Raw genomic sequence first — 15,897 nt, forward strand, 5'->3', positions numbered from 1 at the left:
GCTAAAGTACTTAGATTATGAGAGACCTCAGTAATTACGAGTCCAGGTAAGGAACAGCTAAGGTAGGAGTGAAAGGGAAGAGGACACAAAATGGAAGAGAGAGAAGATTAGGCAATGGAAGAGTTAAGCAACAGAAAACCTATATGATGTTATTGATACACTTAGGCAAAGTCCCAGTTTTATAGAGGGAGCACTGTTTTCCTCTCCAGCCGGCATGTAAGTGCCCTTGACTGTGCTTAGGGGACTGGACAGTTAGTCCTTGACCAGTTTAAAGGTGATCTTTACAGAGAAATAGCCTAGTACATGGGAGACAGCACCCACATCTTTTTTTTTTTTTTTTTAAGGTGAATTTTCAGCTTTCAGCTACCCTGGCTACTAAGTGCTTGCATCACCCCCAGGGCCCTTACAGACTTGAATACCTGAGAGCTGAAAAGGACCACAGAGGTCCTGTGCTCTGAAGGCTAGAGAAGATGCCACCCCAAAATACGGCAGTGGTGGTTCAGGACATGGTACCCCAAATATGCCGCTTTGGCGTTTTGATTATTATGAGGTGTGGGCACTTGAAAAACAGCAAATGAAGGAAGAGGCTTTCCCTGAACTCCCCTTTTCTGCTTAAAGACAGATCGTCCAAAAGGAGCTCAGTTGTCATAAATTCCCTCCCCGGGAGTTTCACCAGCCAGGGAGGATGTTGACTTTCATCACAGGAGGGGAGACTAGAGAATGGACACCACACTCAGCAGACTTTGTCACAAGCTACCGTACCTCCATCTGTTCTTCTAAGGGCTCATTCATCTTTCCTAAAAGTCATTCACTCTCCCCTCTGCTTTTCCTGTTAAGATGGTATTTAATCCTGAATTCTAGGCCACCTCGGGGGAGTTCTTCATTTTTCCCTGAGTATCTCCCATGTGTATGTGAGATATACATGTTAATAGACATCTGTTTGTTTTTCACGTATTCATCTTTTATTACAGCTAAGAACTCAAAGGGTAGAGGGAAACTTATTTTTCTTCCCCTACAACCCCAATCTCTTTTTCTGCAACTGAATACCTGAGGCCCTCGTGCTATACTCTGACAATCTAGAACCTTTACTCAGATGTTCCGTCAGGGCAAATGGTGGCCCACATAAACAGATGTGCAGGCTTCCCCAAGCTTTCTGTCAAAATTTCCCTGTCCTGTTTCCCATTCTCTCAGCGCACCTCTCTCTGCTAAGGGCCAAATGATGGCACTAGAGAATGAAATAAATTAATGTGTGAACTTGAACCTTCTTCCAGAGGTGGTAGTAATCCATAAGCTGAGTAAAAATGTAGACATCCCTTAAGAAGTTTCCCCAGGTTAGGAGTTGGCTCTCTGGGGGACTGTGGGACGCTCTGTTTTGACGGAGAGGCTTTTTGCTGCTTCTCCAATCACATCGCATAATTGACTTCCTCCCCACAAGATCAGTCCCGATTCTTCCTCTCTGAGGCAGCCATGAGAAAATGTCTCAGGATCTATGTGATCACAACACTGTCTAGGCTGTACCAAAATCAAATACACAAACACTTAAATTACTTTAACTTAGAAAGATGGAGTAGTTAAACATTAGACCCTGAAATGTCGTGGAGCCTCTGGGCAACGTTGTAGAACCAGGAAAGCAGCTTGTTGGTCAAGGGCCCGCTAAATGAAGCTTCTAACCATTCTCATCTGAGGTAGAAGCCGCAGGAAAACAGCCATCTCTTTATAACAGGTACATTCCCTCCCATTCCTGTGAGAGTTTAGTGCTTTGCTCTGCAGTCTGTGTGCCCTGCGAATGTACAAAGCATACATCACATGCCTGACCGGCTGGAGAAGACAGCACCCGGGACCGGTTTTATTCTCCTTGCAGAGTTCTTACTGCAATTCGTATACAATGAGCCCCGTGACTTGTTTATGGTGCTTTTGAGGTGTTATCAGCACAATGGCTCTGGGCTCCAGAGCTTCAGACTGCCTGGGGTTGAGTCCTGGCCCTGCCACTTACCGTGGGACCCCGGGTTGGTTACTGAATCTCTGTGCCTCAGCTTTCACGTGTATGAAATGAAGATAATCACAGTTTCTACTTTATGGGGGTATGAGGGTTAAATGGATAAATATGTGTCAGGCACTTAGCAGAGTGCCTGGCACAATCTAAGTGCTCCATATTACTATTATTATTAATATGTTGGTGAAAAGACCATTCCCTAACGAAACTAGCTCCCCACCCATTTATCTATCTAGGCATCTGGAGAATCTGTTTGTTGTGTGTGGTGATTGGGATCAAGGAAGTGGCCCATTCTTAATATTCCCAGGCCAGAGTCTATAAAGCAGTGGTTCTCACAGTTTGGTTTGCGTGCGTCTGAATGCCCTGGAGGGTGGGTTAGAGCACTGACTGCTGTGGCCCCCCTCCCAGAGCTTCTGATCCACTCCTTCTGGAGAGGGGCAGAGAATTTACATTTCTAACAAGTTCCCAGATGCTGCTGTTGCTGCTTCTCTGGGAATCCCACTTTAAGAGCCACTGCTCTAGGACAGCAGTTTCCAGTAGAAGTATGATGTAAGCAACATAGGCCATTTAAAATTTTCTAGTAGTAACATTAAAAAAGTAAAAAGAAATGGGTGAAGTTAATTTTAATGTTATATTTTATTTAACTCAACGTGTCAAATATTATCATTTCAACACACAACTGACATAAAAATCTACTGAGACAGTTTACATTCCTTTTCTGTAGCAAGCCTTTGAAATCCAGGATGTATTTTACGCTCCCAGGACATTCTGGTTCAGACCAGCCGTATTCAAATCCGACTTTGCAAAAACATACCATCTTGCATTCTCTATTTTTATTTATGTTTTTTTATAAATCATGGGAAAACTTTGCATAAATGACCTTGAAAAAAATTGTGAAAATCATTATTTAAAATTTTTTCTTATGTATTTCCTCTGGCTCTCTAAATTCCATTCAAGAAAAGCGATATGACTCCTGAGAACAGGAAAGTCAGTCTAAGAGCAGTAAGAGGTTTCAGAGAAACAAAAGTGAAACTTTATTACTGTCTACATAGTGAAACAGGAGGGAAAACGGAGATTGGTAAGTCAGAAAGCAATTGGCATTTCAATATACTGTTTAACTTTTTAGAGTTTATATGATTGCATGAGAAATATAAACATATACATATCTTTTTTAAACTCCTAGTTTGGTAGTTGATCAGATTGTGGTATATATTAAACTTCTCTGAATTGTATTAACTAGAAATACTGAAACAAATGTATGTGCTGGAATTTGCACTATTCAGGTGTATTTTTCATAAAGAATATTTCTTTTTTACAAACTAATAGATTTTCTGACTAGCATTAATGCATATTAAGATCTTTGCATAAGTAAGTTCAGTTTGATGGTAACTATAGTTGTGGATTATTAATTTTACACTGGAGATGTGTATAGATGATATATTGGTGATAGATAAATGGTGAAATGCTTTTCTTTGGGATTGACATCTTTCCTAATAAGTTTCTGACTATGGAACACATATCTAAACTGAGTGAGAGATCAATCTGAGATTTCATAAATAAAATTACAGTTTCCTTGATCTTTATTTTTCCTCTAAAAATTTCAGTCAACAGTTTCCTTGATGTTTATTTTTCTCTAGGATATATGTAAAACTTAGATGATGTATATGTATATTTGTAATGTTATTACTGAAAGCTGAGGTGTAATTATAGGGAAAACATTTCAAACAATACCTAAGCTCTTAAAATGTTGCACCAATATCAGGACTTGTATTTCTGGCTATCTTCATTTTCTATTGATTATTTATACGCATGGGACATGTATGTGTGGATTTGAATAGTTAGGCCCCAGTAATTGGTCTGTTCTAAGAACGATTGTAGTGATAATAGGAATTAGAAACCAGGTTCTCCCCCAAGAAGTCAGAGATCGTCATACCTTTCTTATGGACTTAAAAGCTCTCGAAATCAAGCTATGTTAGAGATAGACCATCAAGCATGGTGGCCAAGCGTGATGAGAAGGAAATAGGAGGTCCGTTGGCCCCAAACATGTCAACTTACTCACAGCATCAAAGGCTTCTCGGGTTAACCCAGGGGGTCTGCAGCTTTGAGGGATGGAGTTTCAAGTTGCTGGACTCTGGGCCTGTCATTTAGGAGGAGGTGACAATATATTGTTTCTTAGAGGAAAAGTTCCTTAACTTTTTTTTTTTTAGTTCCTTAACTATTTAAGTTAAACAGTTGAGATTCAGATTAAGTGGATCTGGCTGTCCCGATATAGTTCATAGCAGAGAACAGAATCCCAGAAGAATAGCGGCACAGCACAGTTTCATTTTCCTGGGGGTGAGGGAGCCAGAGGAAAGGTAATGGGCATGTGATGCCACGCCAGGGTGAGGTGTGCTTCTGAATATTCTGGAAGGGTTAGTGCCAATCTCAGGTGTGGACACTCAGGAAGGGCCTGTGACACTGAAGGTCAACCTTGTCCCCGTTGTTTGTCCTTATCAATAGAACCCAATGTAACTATCTAGCCACTTAAATTCTTAATTCTTAAGGCAAATCAGATTTATTTTCTATTTATATTGAAATCTTTCATTTAGTTTCCATAACTGGAGCTGGAGCTGATTTCCCAATCTCTCTGTTATATACTAGCCAGCAGAAAGCCTTGATGTACAAAGGCCATAGGAATCCAGCTGGAAGGAATTGCCTGTAGAGATAGCACACAGGGGGGAAAATAAAGAGTAAAATGGGCAAAGAAGAGCTCCCTACAAATTATTTTTATCTTATCTTCCCATCTGAGGAACCTGTAATAGCCCCTTTCTACTCTCACAGCCAGCCTTTTCCTTCCACAATAAAAATAATATTGTAATCAATCTTACTGGCATCACAACCAAAGAAGAGTCTTCCTTGACTTAGACGCCAGAGCAATGAGAAAGGGAATTGTCAAGGAAATATATATATTCCTATGACTCTAGCTCACCATTCAGTACTGCCACTTACTCAGATCTCAGAAATTTTCTGTCCTCTGTGGAATTCCTCCCTGATTTCTCTATAGATTATAACATTCCAGCTTTAGAAAATGCTGCACACCCAAATCCTAGACATCAAAGCAAAACAAAAACAAAACCCTTTTTCTATCAGATTTCACACATGTATAATGGCAGGAGTAGATGTGTCCGGAAGATGTAGCTTAATCCAGTCTAATGAGAGGAATTGTGGCTCAGATCCATCTTAACAAATTACCCCAAGTGCTGCTGTCTCCTTTGAGCCTTCCTCACTCCATAGCTGCAGCCTGTGTCTCTTTTCTCTGTCTTCCCCATCCTCATTCTCTCACATACATACATACACTATCACATATAGAAAAATCTATGTCTACGCAGTGTATGTTTACATAATGCCAGAACTTCCATTTGAATAAGGAAATCAACCATTCAAATGTCTTCAGATATCATGCTTATAGACTATCTTGCAGGCATTGTGATGACTGGTCAAAGGTTTCACATCTATGGCTTGTAAACAAAAACACCTGATTATCTGTGCTTATACTTCACATACCATCTCTATTCACTGTTATGGATAATCAGAAAATAATCCTAATGTCTTTTACTAGTAACTCTCAGGGGCAAGAATAGTGAGAATGAAATTCAGACATTATTTGCCAGCTAGCCATTATATACTTTCTCCCTTATGCCAAGGCAGAGGATATAGCATTTACCATTGGGAAATGTTATTTAAATGGAAGGTGTATCCAGTGGGATGGGCACTCTGCAGAGTATGTGGGAAGGAGCTGTCTTACTGGGGATTGAGTATGCAGGGTCTCCCCTGCCACCGTGCCCCAGTGCATGTATCAGTGGCAATGTCATTTGGAAACTTGTAAAAATAAAATTTTACTGTTTCTAATATTTAATAATATAGTAGATAATAGTATATGGATTCCTATTTGAGTGGTAATAGAGTTAAGATTACATATTGCCAAGCTTTCATCCTAAATCAACAAAAGGTAATGGATCTGAATTTATGCTTTATTTAAGACCTAGGCTTAAAAGAAGTTTTGGTGTGGAGAAATCAGAGAATTTTTGCAAGTTATCCCTGAAATGTTATCAATTCTAGATACACTCTTTGTAGCCAAAGTCAAAAAGGATATAAGAAAGAGTTTCAGTGGTTCTTGATTGACAAAAAGCATTAAACATGCAAATAGGTAATATATTGATATCTCGGCCTGTCTAGCTGCTAACTTCTGAACCAATCTGTTTGCCCATTGTAAGTCAGTTATGCCCTATTTCAAAAAGAGATGGAAACTATTAAAGACTTAAGATGTAGCTTCTATAATAATGATAAAAGATTTAGACTGGATGAGAAGAAGAAAAACACAACAGCTTGATATTAAGAATACAGATCTTCTCATAGTGGGCAACTTTTCAAAGAAGATTGGACACCAAAGGCCGAAAACCTAAAGAATTTAGGAAAACGGAAGGGTTATGGGCAGTTTTAAGAGTACATTTGAGACTACAGATCATGAATTTATGGTCATTAAAAATATGACACAGGTATATATGTGTTGATCTGGAAGAATGTTCATATATTGATAAGTGAAAACACAAGTTTAAAAACTATTATGTGTTTCTTATGTTTTAATATGGAACCTTTCTCTTGTTTCTTCCTGGAGTGTTTTGGTGTAGTTACATACATGCAGGAAACACTCAATGTTTGCTATATTGACTAGAGACTAATAAAATCATTGGAACAGTAAAGATTGTGATGACAATGCTTAGTTAAAATAGGTACACTTTTCCTCCTCTCACCGTTTTGACCACCTTTATTTTCCATAATAAGAAACACAGTTTAGGTGCATACCCATCTGTGTTTGTCATTTTCCATGTTGGTACAGTATGAATAAAATATTTTACATTGTCATCTGGAGTTATCATAACATGCTTTTAGAGCATATCTGAGACAAGTGCTTAGCTTGAAAGTATTTTTACATTCTAAATTGGTATTTATGATTATGGCTGAATGAAATTGTTTACTATATTGGAAGAGAGCATAAAAATAACACATTGAGAAATCAATTTTAGAACTTTAAAGTTAATCATTTTTTTTCCCCTTCTTGGTAGGGCTTATTCCACTAGAAGCAAGATGGCTGAACTCAATACTCATGTGAATGTCAAGGAAAAGGTAAGATATAATTAAATATTGGCTTGCAGATACTCCAAACTGGATAATGTAGTCTCTAGCTAGTAAAAATTCAATAATGGAAGAAGGGAAAAATGGTTTGGGAGAATGCATAGTAAGCTTGACACACGAGAAAACTATTCCACAGAATCATAAGTAGCATTTACTAAATGGGTGTTATGCATATTATATTCATTTTCTCATTTAGTCTTGACTATAACGCCATGTAGTTATTTTCATTTTACAGAGGATGGAATTGAGACACAGAGAAGGTAAGTACTTTGCCTGAGGTCACATAGCTAGGAAGCAACAGAGCTGGGATCTGGACCCAGCAGTGCTATTCTACAGTTCACACTCTTAACCACCATGCTGGGTTCCATCTAAGAGCGGGGGTGTTATGCTACATCTCCAAAAACAGCCTCGTAGAGATATCCAAAGCATTCCCTAGTGGTCGTGCTGGGTAGCCTTTACAGTTTCTTTCAACACTGAGGGTTCATGACTCTGAAAATCCCACCTCCTCATTATTCATTGGAGGCTGAGTGTACTTCAGAGCCGTTCCAAGTCTTGTCCTCCTCTGTGAATTTTCTCGGCTTAGGGTCACAACCCCTCCCTTGCCATATATGCTCCCTTGCACTGTTAGCTCTTAAATGATCATACCCTGTAGATCCCATGAGACCAGGGAGTTAAATTTGTCCAAGCCATTCGTCTGGCGCCAGGGGAGCTGAGGCCCTGGAAGGGGTTCGTCCATAGTCACACAGCAAAGTGAGAGAGCCTTACCTGGAACTCACTCCAGCCTTCCACAGGGCCACCTCCCACCTCCATTAGGCTAACTACTTGGGGGCCATAGGTTGTCTTTCATCTCTTTGTACCCCCACAGTGCCTAAAACCCTGAGTGAAGGATGAGAGAAGTAACATCACTGGAATCCTCAGTAATTTTTCTTTCCTTTAGCCAAGACGTATCAGACTCCTGTTTTGTCCCAAACACTGTCTGGATGCTGACGATGTGGCACTGAACATGTAGATGAGGTTCCTGCTCCCATGGAGCTTGTTTTCTAAGGCAGGGAAACAGAAAGTAAACACAAGAACATATAAATGAACACGATCATTTCATATAGTGATGTCTATGATGAGGAAAATACAGCTGGGCGGCACGGGCAGGTGGCTACTTTAGATGGGGTTGGTCAGGGCAGCCCTCTCAGAGGAGGTGATATTTGAGCTGAGATAGAGAAAACAGGAAAGAAACACCATGCAGTGATCCAAGGACAGAGCATTCCAGGCAGATAAGCAAAAGCAGGTGCCCGAGGAAGACTGAAGTTCATCGTGTTTGAAGAGCTAGTGGTTGAGTGGCCGGTGTGGCCAGAGTGTGGTAGGCAGAGGGATGGTGATGGGGGATGAGGGCAGAGAGTACGCCAGGAACCAGAATTGGTAGAATACTGACTCTTCACCTGTTCCCTCAACCTCCACAGCATCCAGGGGTGGAAGCCAGGGTTTCACAAAGTTGGATGAAAACAAAAATGAATTTTCATCTCTACTCATATCTAAATGAAATTTAGCATTTCCTTCAATCATGAATCTAGGCAAGGGAGAAAAACAACCCACAGGAGTAGCAGGAGTACCTGTGACTTTCACAACTAGAAATCACAGGTGTCTTCATATCAAATTACATTTGTTGCAGATATCCTGAAAAGCTGTTTGTTCATCACTGCTTCAAAATTACTGTAATTACAGAACCTGCCGCTATGTTGTGTTATTTGATGTTGACAGAGAAGCACGTACATTACTGTAGCATAAAATTTTTTATTAGTATTTTAATGTTATTTCAATATGAGTGGTTTCCTCTGTAATCGTGTATGTTTTATTTAAACATTATTCTGAGAGGGACCCCCGAGGCTTCACCAGACTGCCAAAGGGGGTCTGTGCCCCAAAAGGTTTAGAAGCTGAGACAGAAACATGTAGGGTTTTATTCAAAGGGCAAAAGTAGCCGTTGAAAGGAATTAAGCAGGAACATGACTTATGGTATATTTTTAAAACCTCCCCTAGCTTTGCCAGCTGCTGTACTACTTATTTTATAGATCTTCATATTAAATAACTTTTCTGTTTGATGAGGACACAGAGGCTTGAGATAAAGTGATTTGGTCAAAGTCAGAGTCTCAGGGAATATGAAAGAGCAAGGATTCAAACTCAGCTCTGTCTGGTTCTAAAGCTCATGCTCTTTCCACTGTATTACTGCTTCCCAGAGTTTTCCAATAAAATAACCACAGGGCACAGAAGAACAAACTTGCTACTTTGGGACATGGTCACAACCAACTTCCACATATAATTTCTTTGGAGTCTTCTGTGTGATCTTAAAAATGGATGCAATTTTTTTATCCATTGTATTCTGTAATATATTCCATTTATTATGTTAATACAGAACTGTTTTCACTTATCGACCATTGAGCAAACAGTGGCAGAAGTCTGGGCCCTTTTACATTGTGGCTTCATATTCTCTGTGACTCACAGTCATACACTCGGGTGAGACTATGTGTTCCCAGTTTGAGAAGCTGGGTCCGGCACCACAGTGCTGACCAAATATTGGCCCCTTTCCAAATATCTGTTGATGGATGGGTTGAACAGCTCCTAAAGTTGGGTTATGGGAAGGAAAAGCACTTTAAAGAATCAGTCATAGTAATTGATTCCCTGCAAAACATGGCCAGTGGACAGACCGAGATGGTAGGCTCAGCAGATAGAGTGTCTTATTCAAAACAGAGGTGGCCTCGAGCCAAAATGGGGAAGGAGGCTGATCCGTGATCTCACAGACCACAGAGGTTCAGTGTGAATGCTCCGTGCATGGGCTCAGGCGCCACATTCATCCACTTGTCATGACCAGTGTCACATACACGTACGAAGAGTAACAGGAGATGGTGTTTTTGCCATTGCACTTCAGTAACTTATCAAAATGTTGGCATCATTTTGAAAGGGGGTGATGTTTAAGTTGTAAATATTATCCATCTGCATGACAATGGAAGTAAAGCTCCTCTAACTCAGTTAGTAAATTCCATCTTCCCGTATCAAAAGGTTAATAGATTTCTCAGCTCAATAAAATAAATCATAATAAACAACGGAAAATTCTGATCATTTGTAATTTTACATTGATTTATTTTCGTACTTTTATTTCCTTTAGTGATTAGCTTTTATGGCCTTTTTATGATGAGTTTGTTTCCCAATCTGTCACACAGCACTGACATTTTAGTTCTGAAAATTAAGAATAATAACTGTTATGTCTTAAGTTATAAATTATAAGCTTTTAGAGATGTGAGAACAGATCCGTGTGGTGTTTTTATACACTAGCTAGTCAAGCACTGTGGGAAATGAAATACTCAGTAAAAGTCTTGCAGTGGAATGAGTTCATCAGTTATCTCTAGTGGGTCCACTATTGGATGAATTGGAAAGGAAGAGGTGCTTGGGTGAGAGAATCATTTCTGTCCTCATGCAGCTTAACTTAAGGTCTCTCATATCCAAGACAACTGAAATTTACAGTTGACACTCTTTGTGACTCTTTTAAAGTATCTCTATATTATTGGACTGTAACTGAAAGGATTTAAATTGGAAATATCCTTGAAGTCAAAGTTTGATCTCCTTAGGAGTGTGACATCCATCCTCCGTGTGAGCTGACCCTGTTTACATTTCCACCCTTATCAGTAGCCACTTCTCTACTCTCCCTTCAACACAGCCATCCTGACCATGAATGTTGCTGCCTCCAGGCCTCTGCAAAGGTAGTTTCCTCTCTCTGGGACGTCCTCCACAGGGACCGACCCTCACTCACCTCCCTTTTAGGAAGCCTTTCAGGTGGCTCCTTTCTCTGCCCTCCTGCCCCTCCTGAATTATTGGCCCTTCCTCTGTTCTCCTTTGTGCTTCAGTGAGGCTCTCTGCCTTCTGCCTCTATACCATGGTTAGTGGTCTGTCTCCCCAAGGGAGATTGTGTGCTCCTTGGGGGCAGGCACTGGGCCTTTCTCGTCTTCGTATTCTTGGGTTTGACACATAGTTGACCCCAGTTCGAGTTAGATTAATGAATGGGTAACGAATGAATGAACACGCCTGCTTGAATCGTTACGTTCTTTAGGGACAGATTTCCCATTCACGATATTTTGCAAAACCTCAAGCCTTCTTGGAAACTGAAATGTAGGTTAATGGAGTGTCATCTCATTTTAGTACTCTCTTTGCTATTAAATAAAGCAAGTTTTAAATTGCTTCTAGAAACAAGCTTAGGTTACTTCTTAGGTTGACTACCTGTGGTTCTGCAGAAAAGCAGCGTCTTTATGAGATGGTTATCAAATACTGGTGGTCTCAGGTAGGTTTTGCCAATAACAGATGAGGTCCTTTGGTGAGTAACCAGTCATATCCCACTGTACCCCCTCCAAAAAAAAAAAGAAAATAATCTCCATATCTCATTTTATTAAGGAAAGATACCAGAACAAAATCTTCAGGCTAATCAGGGATCCTATATTTAGGGCCAATTCAATTTCTACAGCTCTTTTCTAAGTAACATATTTTTTTTAAAGAAATTTAACACTAGAACCTCCTAGATGACTTGAGGATAGGGCTCAGTAGTGACTATTACATTATTCTCATGTGAAGCACTAGGGTACCAACCTAAATTGATTTATAAAGTTTTAGATGTAATTCTCAACTGAGTAAGAAAGGATTATTGGAACTGTCATGCACAAAATAACATTTTCAGTCAGATGTTTTCATGCATTATTGTAAATCAGTTTAAATAGAATACAATTCAGCAGTACAATTTGGTGATGGAAAGCCAAGGGGATCCTTGTTTGTAAAACGGGATTACAAATGGAGTTACAAAATAATATTTGCTGAATGTCTAGTTATGGTCTGATAATTAATTCCAACAAAAAGTGATCCTTAAGCCACTGTAGGACACCAAGTATGCTTGGGAAGTGATCTCCAGCAAGGTAAAGTCATGGAAGGAGCTTGGAGTTTGGAGACAGTAGCAGAGATAAGTAGCTCCCTGATTACTAGTTGAGCAGCCTAGAGCAGGTCACTTAACTTATCTGGGCCTCAGTTTTCTAATCTGTAGATTGGACATGAAAACAAAACCTACCTGACAAAATCATCAAATACAGTAATAAAAGTAGAGCTGTTTTATGAGCTTTTAATCCTATAAACTATAAAGGGTCTGGGGGAGCTCATCTGTGTATTTTACAATTAAAAAATGGAAAAGGAGCCTTAGTTAATGTTTTTTTAGTAACTAAAAATATAAATTCACATAGAACTGAGATTAGAAAGAAAACACAATTAAAAACCCACAAGAGAAAGAGAACATAAAACTGGACTTGACTTTTTAAAACTTTTATAGCTATTGCTGAGCCTCACAAAAAATAAGTGAGGTTAGAAAATATGATGATATGGGGAATCACTTAGTCTATAATATCCTCGCAGCAATGTGCCACTTATTATGAATAGATTTTTTTTTTTTTTTTTTGCGGTACGCGGGCCTCTCACTGTTGTGGCCTCTCCCGTTGCGGAGCTCAGGCTCCGGACGCGCAGGCTCAGCGGCCATGGCTCACGGGCCCAGCCGCTCCGCAGCATGTGGGATCTTCCCGGACCAGGGCACGAATCCGCGTCCCCTGCATCGGCAGGCGGACTCTCAACCACTGCGCCACCAGGGAAGCCCTATGAATAGCTTTTTGAGCTGTTAAGGTTATGGAGGTAAATTGGGTTGTAAACAATATTCATATAGACTCATTAAAATGGAGGAGGAAGACTAGACAAGGGGAGAGGAACCTTTCGTCCACCGTGGGAACAGGGAGGGGCCATCTCAACATTTGTGCAGGTGACTGACATAGACTCTGTGTCCTGGAGTCTGTCCTCAACAGGTGGACAGATGTCCCATTTTATTTTATTTTTTCCTGTAACTGTCTTGATTTATGTTTTATAAAGTACTGAAATATGGTTCAAGTCTTTATGTGGGGGAGTATTGTCAGAAAAACCCAAGAGTTTGATTAAAGAGATTTTTACCAGGATCAGGGAAAGTACAAAAGAAACCCATCATCAAGCATCTTTAAAATATTAACTCCATTTAACAGTGAACTCATTTTATGGGCTCTGGGACAAGTTTTAATGATATGCAGTTGTTTTTAAAGACCGAACCATGCAAGCTTTGGAGCGAATCTTAATTTCATGATTTTGTACGAGTGTTTAGGTCAGTTTAGCCCAGTCCTTGGATTCCAACAGCAAAAACACAAACCACACACACAGCTTTTAGGTTTCACCATGAATAGGTTCTTGTCATCATTTTCTCATAGGAAAGGGTCATTAAATTTCCCTTTCAAAGAACGGAGAAACATTGACAATAGTTATTGCCTAACGCTTATGTACAGAACTGCTGTTATTGTTGCTTGGCAACTAGAAGAGATCTGACAAGGAGTCTAAAGGAACTGAATGAATAAATGGAAATGTCAGCATCAGTTTCTGCAGATAAGAAGAAATTTACTATTGTAGGATCAGCATCACATTGTTTTTTTTCCCAAGCTACACAATTGGAATTCACAGTGTTTCTGTTCTGCTTCTCCCGCCCTCCCGCCCCCGCTGCTTCCAGCCTTTCATCATAGCCCCTTTTGCACTCTGGCTGAGAGTTACATACAAGGTAGAGGGTTAATGCTAAACAATACAAGAGCATGTCAAAATTAAAACCTCTGGTGACAGGAAAAAAGTTACCTCTGTTGGCAATCCCTTGGAATTTATGTGTACTTTACCAATATTCTAGTTATTTTTCACAATGATCCTTCATATTAAATTATCCAATTTTTACAATTTTTTTTTAAAAATGATAAAGCTGCAATGGTTTCTTCTCTTCTGACCTTGAGCATTAAAAATCTATCCAGATGGATTAGATAGGTAGTTAGGTAGATTGATTGAGTCACCACTTAACAGTATACTGCTTGTATTATTATTATTATTATTAAAACAACTTTTTCTCTGTGATTTATCCACAGCTTGATTACAAGCTCCTTATAAGCACAAATGGATTTTCAATTTATTTGTGTACTCAGTAGCTCCTATAATAGTAATATCATAGAATTTATGCCCCCAAAATACTTGTTAATCAATATTTAGTCAAATAACTGAGCCAAGATTCTATAATGGTGATTCTCAGCCAGTAGGAAGAAAGGAGAAGAAAGTGGAGCGTGCCTCCCTGTGTTGGGACGAGCATTAGAATGTCAGTAGGGAAAAGATGGGAGTAATTAGAAAAAGCATATTTGTGTTCTTTTGAGTCTCCAAGAGCAGAGTCCAAGGTGGGATTAGATGATTAAGAGGTGCCTTGCGGGTGGGAAGTAGTGGAGGCAGGTGCTTGTAAAAGAGAAAGGAGAGGAAGGATGTGCGGGCAGGGAGAGTCTACAGACTGCCAAGCATGCAGGTCTGCCATATCTGAAAGAAGGAGAAGGGGAAAAAAATTGGGTAAGAAGAGTCTCCCTGGGCAGTGCAGTTCTAAGAAGTTTTGTGCAGGTCGATGGGGAGCCTTCATTCCCCGGCTGGGGAGCTCCCATATCCCTCAGAAATGAGCTTTCACTAGCACCCCCTACCTGAGCCATTGACTGGGTGCATCCTCGGTGGAGTGAGGCTTGGGTGGACCCAGAGGGACGGTAGCTAGGCTGTCAGTCAACTCTGTTTCCCTCAGAGGGAGATTTCTGTGCCACCACAATATTTGAGAGTATAACAAAATTTTAGGTTTAAAAAGGAAATTGAAATATCTATTTTGGAATTCAATCATATAAGAGAAAGCATGAGATTTTTAAATTTTTTAATAAAAATTTCAAGAACCTCTGTTAATTAGTAAATTAAAATACAAACTCCAGAATTTCCCTTCCCTTAGCAAGATGAGCCATACTGCCACTAGTATAGGGAGTTGTCTTAACTTCTAGGGCAAAGGATAATTTAGGAGTCTTATTTTCTATCAGAAGTATACTCTCTAACCACATTTAAGGAAACAAAGGGACATTAATTTTACTGAAAAACTGTGTGTCCTTTGGTACATTGTGGAACCTCACGGGGCTTCAGTTTCCTTATCTGCCAAATGAGGGAGTCTCCTTTATGTAGAGGACCTCCAGAATCCTTTTCAGCTCTAATATTGGATGAATCCATGGTCTTTTCCACCTCACAGGCCCCATAAAAGACTGAAAACGGGAACTGTACCATGGATCAGAGAACCTGGGGGCAGCCTTAGTCCTGATACAAATAAATCGCTGTCTCAATTATAATGTGGTACACAACCTGTCCATACTCAGTTCCTTGTTTAAAAAAAAAAAAAAAAGGGCTTCCCTGGTGGCGCAGTGGTTGAGAGTCCGCCTGCCGATGCAGGGGACACGGGTTCGTGCCCCGGTCCGGGAAGCTCCCACATGCCGCAGAGCGGCTGGGTCCGTGAGCCATGGCCGCTGAGCCTGCGCGTCCGGAGCCTGAGCTCCGCAACGGGAGAGGCCACAACAGTGAGAGGCCCGCGTACCGCAAAAAAAAAAAAAATTGATTAAACTATTTATAAGGTACGTTTATGGCTCACTGGTATGTCATTTCTGATGCCTCCCTGTCTACAGACCCTTCAGAACTCTGCTGCTCAGTTCTTGAAGATAACTATCAACAAAACTGTACTGAAATGATGGTTGAGGAGCAATGATATACTTTAAAGTTAACGTTTTTCTTTTTTAAATTGTGGTAAGAGTGTTTAACAGGAGATTATTCTCTTGAAGTGT

At 40.1% G+C, this 15,897-nt stretch overlaps 1 protein-coding gene across 6 annotated transcripts in view; it reads left to right on the forward strand.

Annotated features, from left to right (window-relative positions):
- Positions 1 to 15,897, forward strand: part of SPATS2L (spermatogenesis associated serine rich 2 like) — a 174,641-nt gene that overhangs the window by 81,683 nt on the left and 77,061 nt on the right. For 5 of the 6 annotated variants that reach the window (XM_024757381.1, XM_024757380.1, XM_024757384.1 and 2 more), the window contains one exon: positions 7,096 to 7,156. In XM_024757381.1, the coding sequence (XP_024613149.1) occupies positions 7,118 to 7,156 (39 nt within the window). In that variant the 5' untranslated portion in view covers positions 7,096 to 7,117. Of the gene's footprint in view, positions 1 to 3,033; positions 3,072 to 7,095; positions 7,157 to 15,897 lie in introns of those variants that run through there. The other variant, XM_024757383.1, reaches the window with a different exon arrangement.

This window comes from Neophocaena asiaeorientalis, unplaced genomic scaffold (genome assembly GCF_003031525.2).
Source record: "Neophocaena asiaeorientalis asiaeorientalis breed wild unplaced genomic scaffold, Neophocaena_asiaeorientalis_V1.1 scaffold246, whole genome shotgun sequence".
In the NCBI taxonomy this organism is placed as follows: Eukaryota; Metazoa; Chordata; class Mammalia; order Artiodactyla; family Phocoenidae; genus Neophocaena; species Neophocaena asiaeorientalis.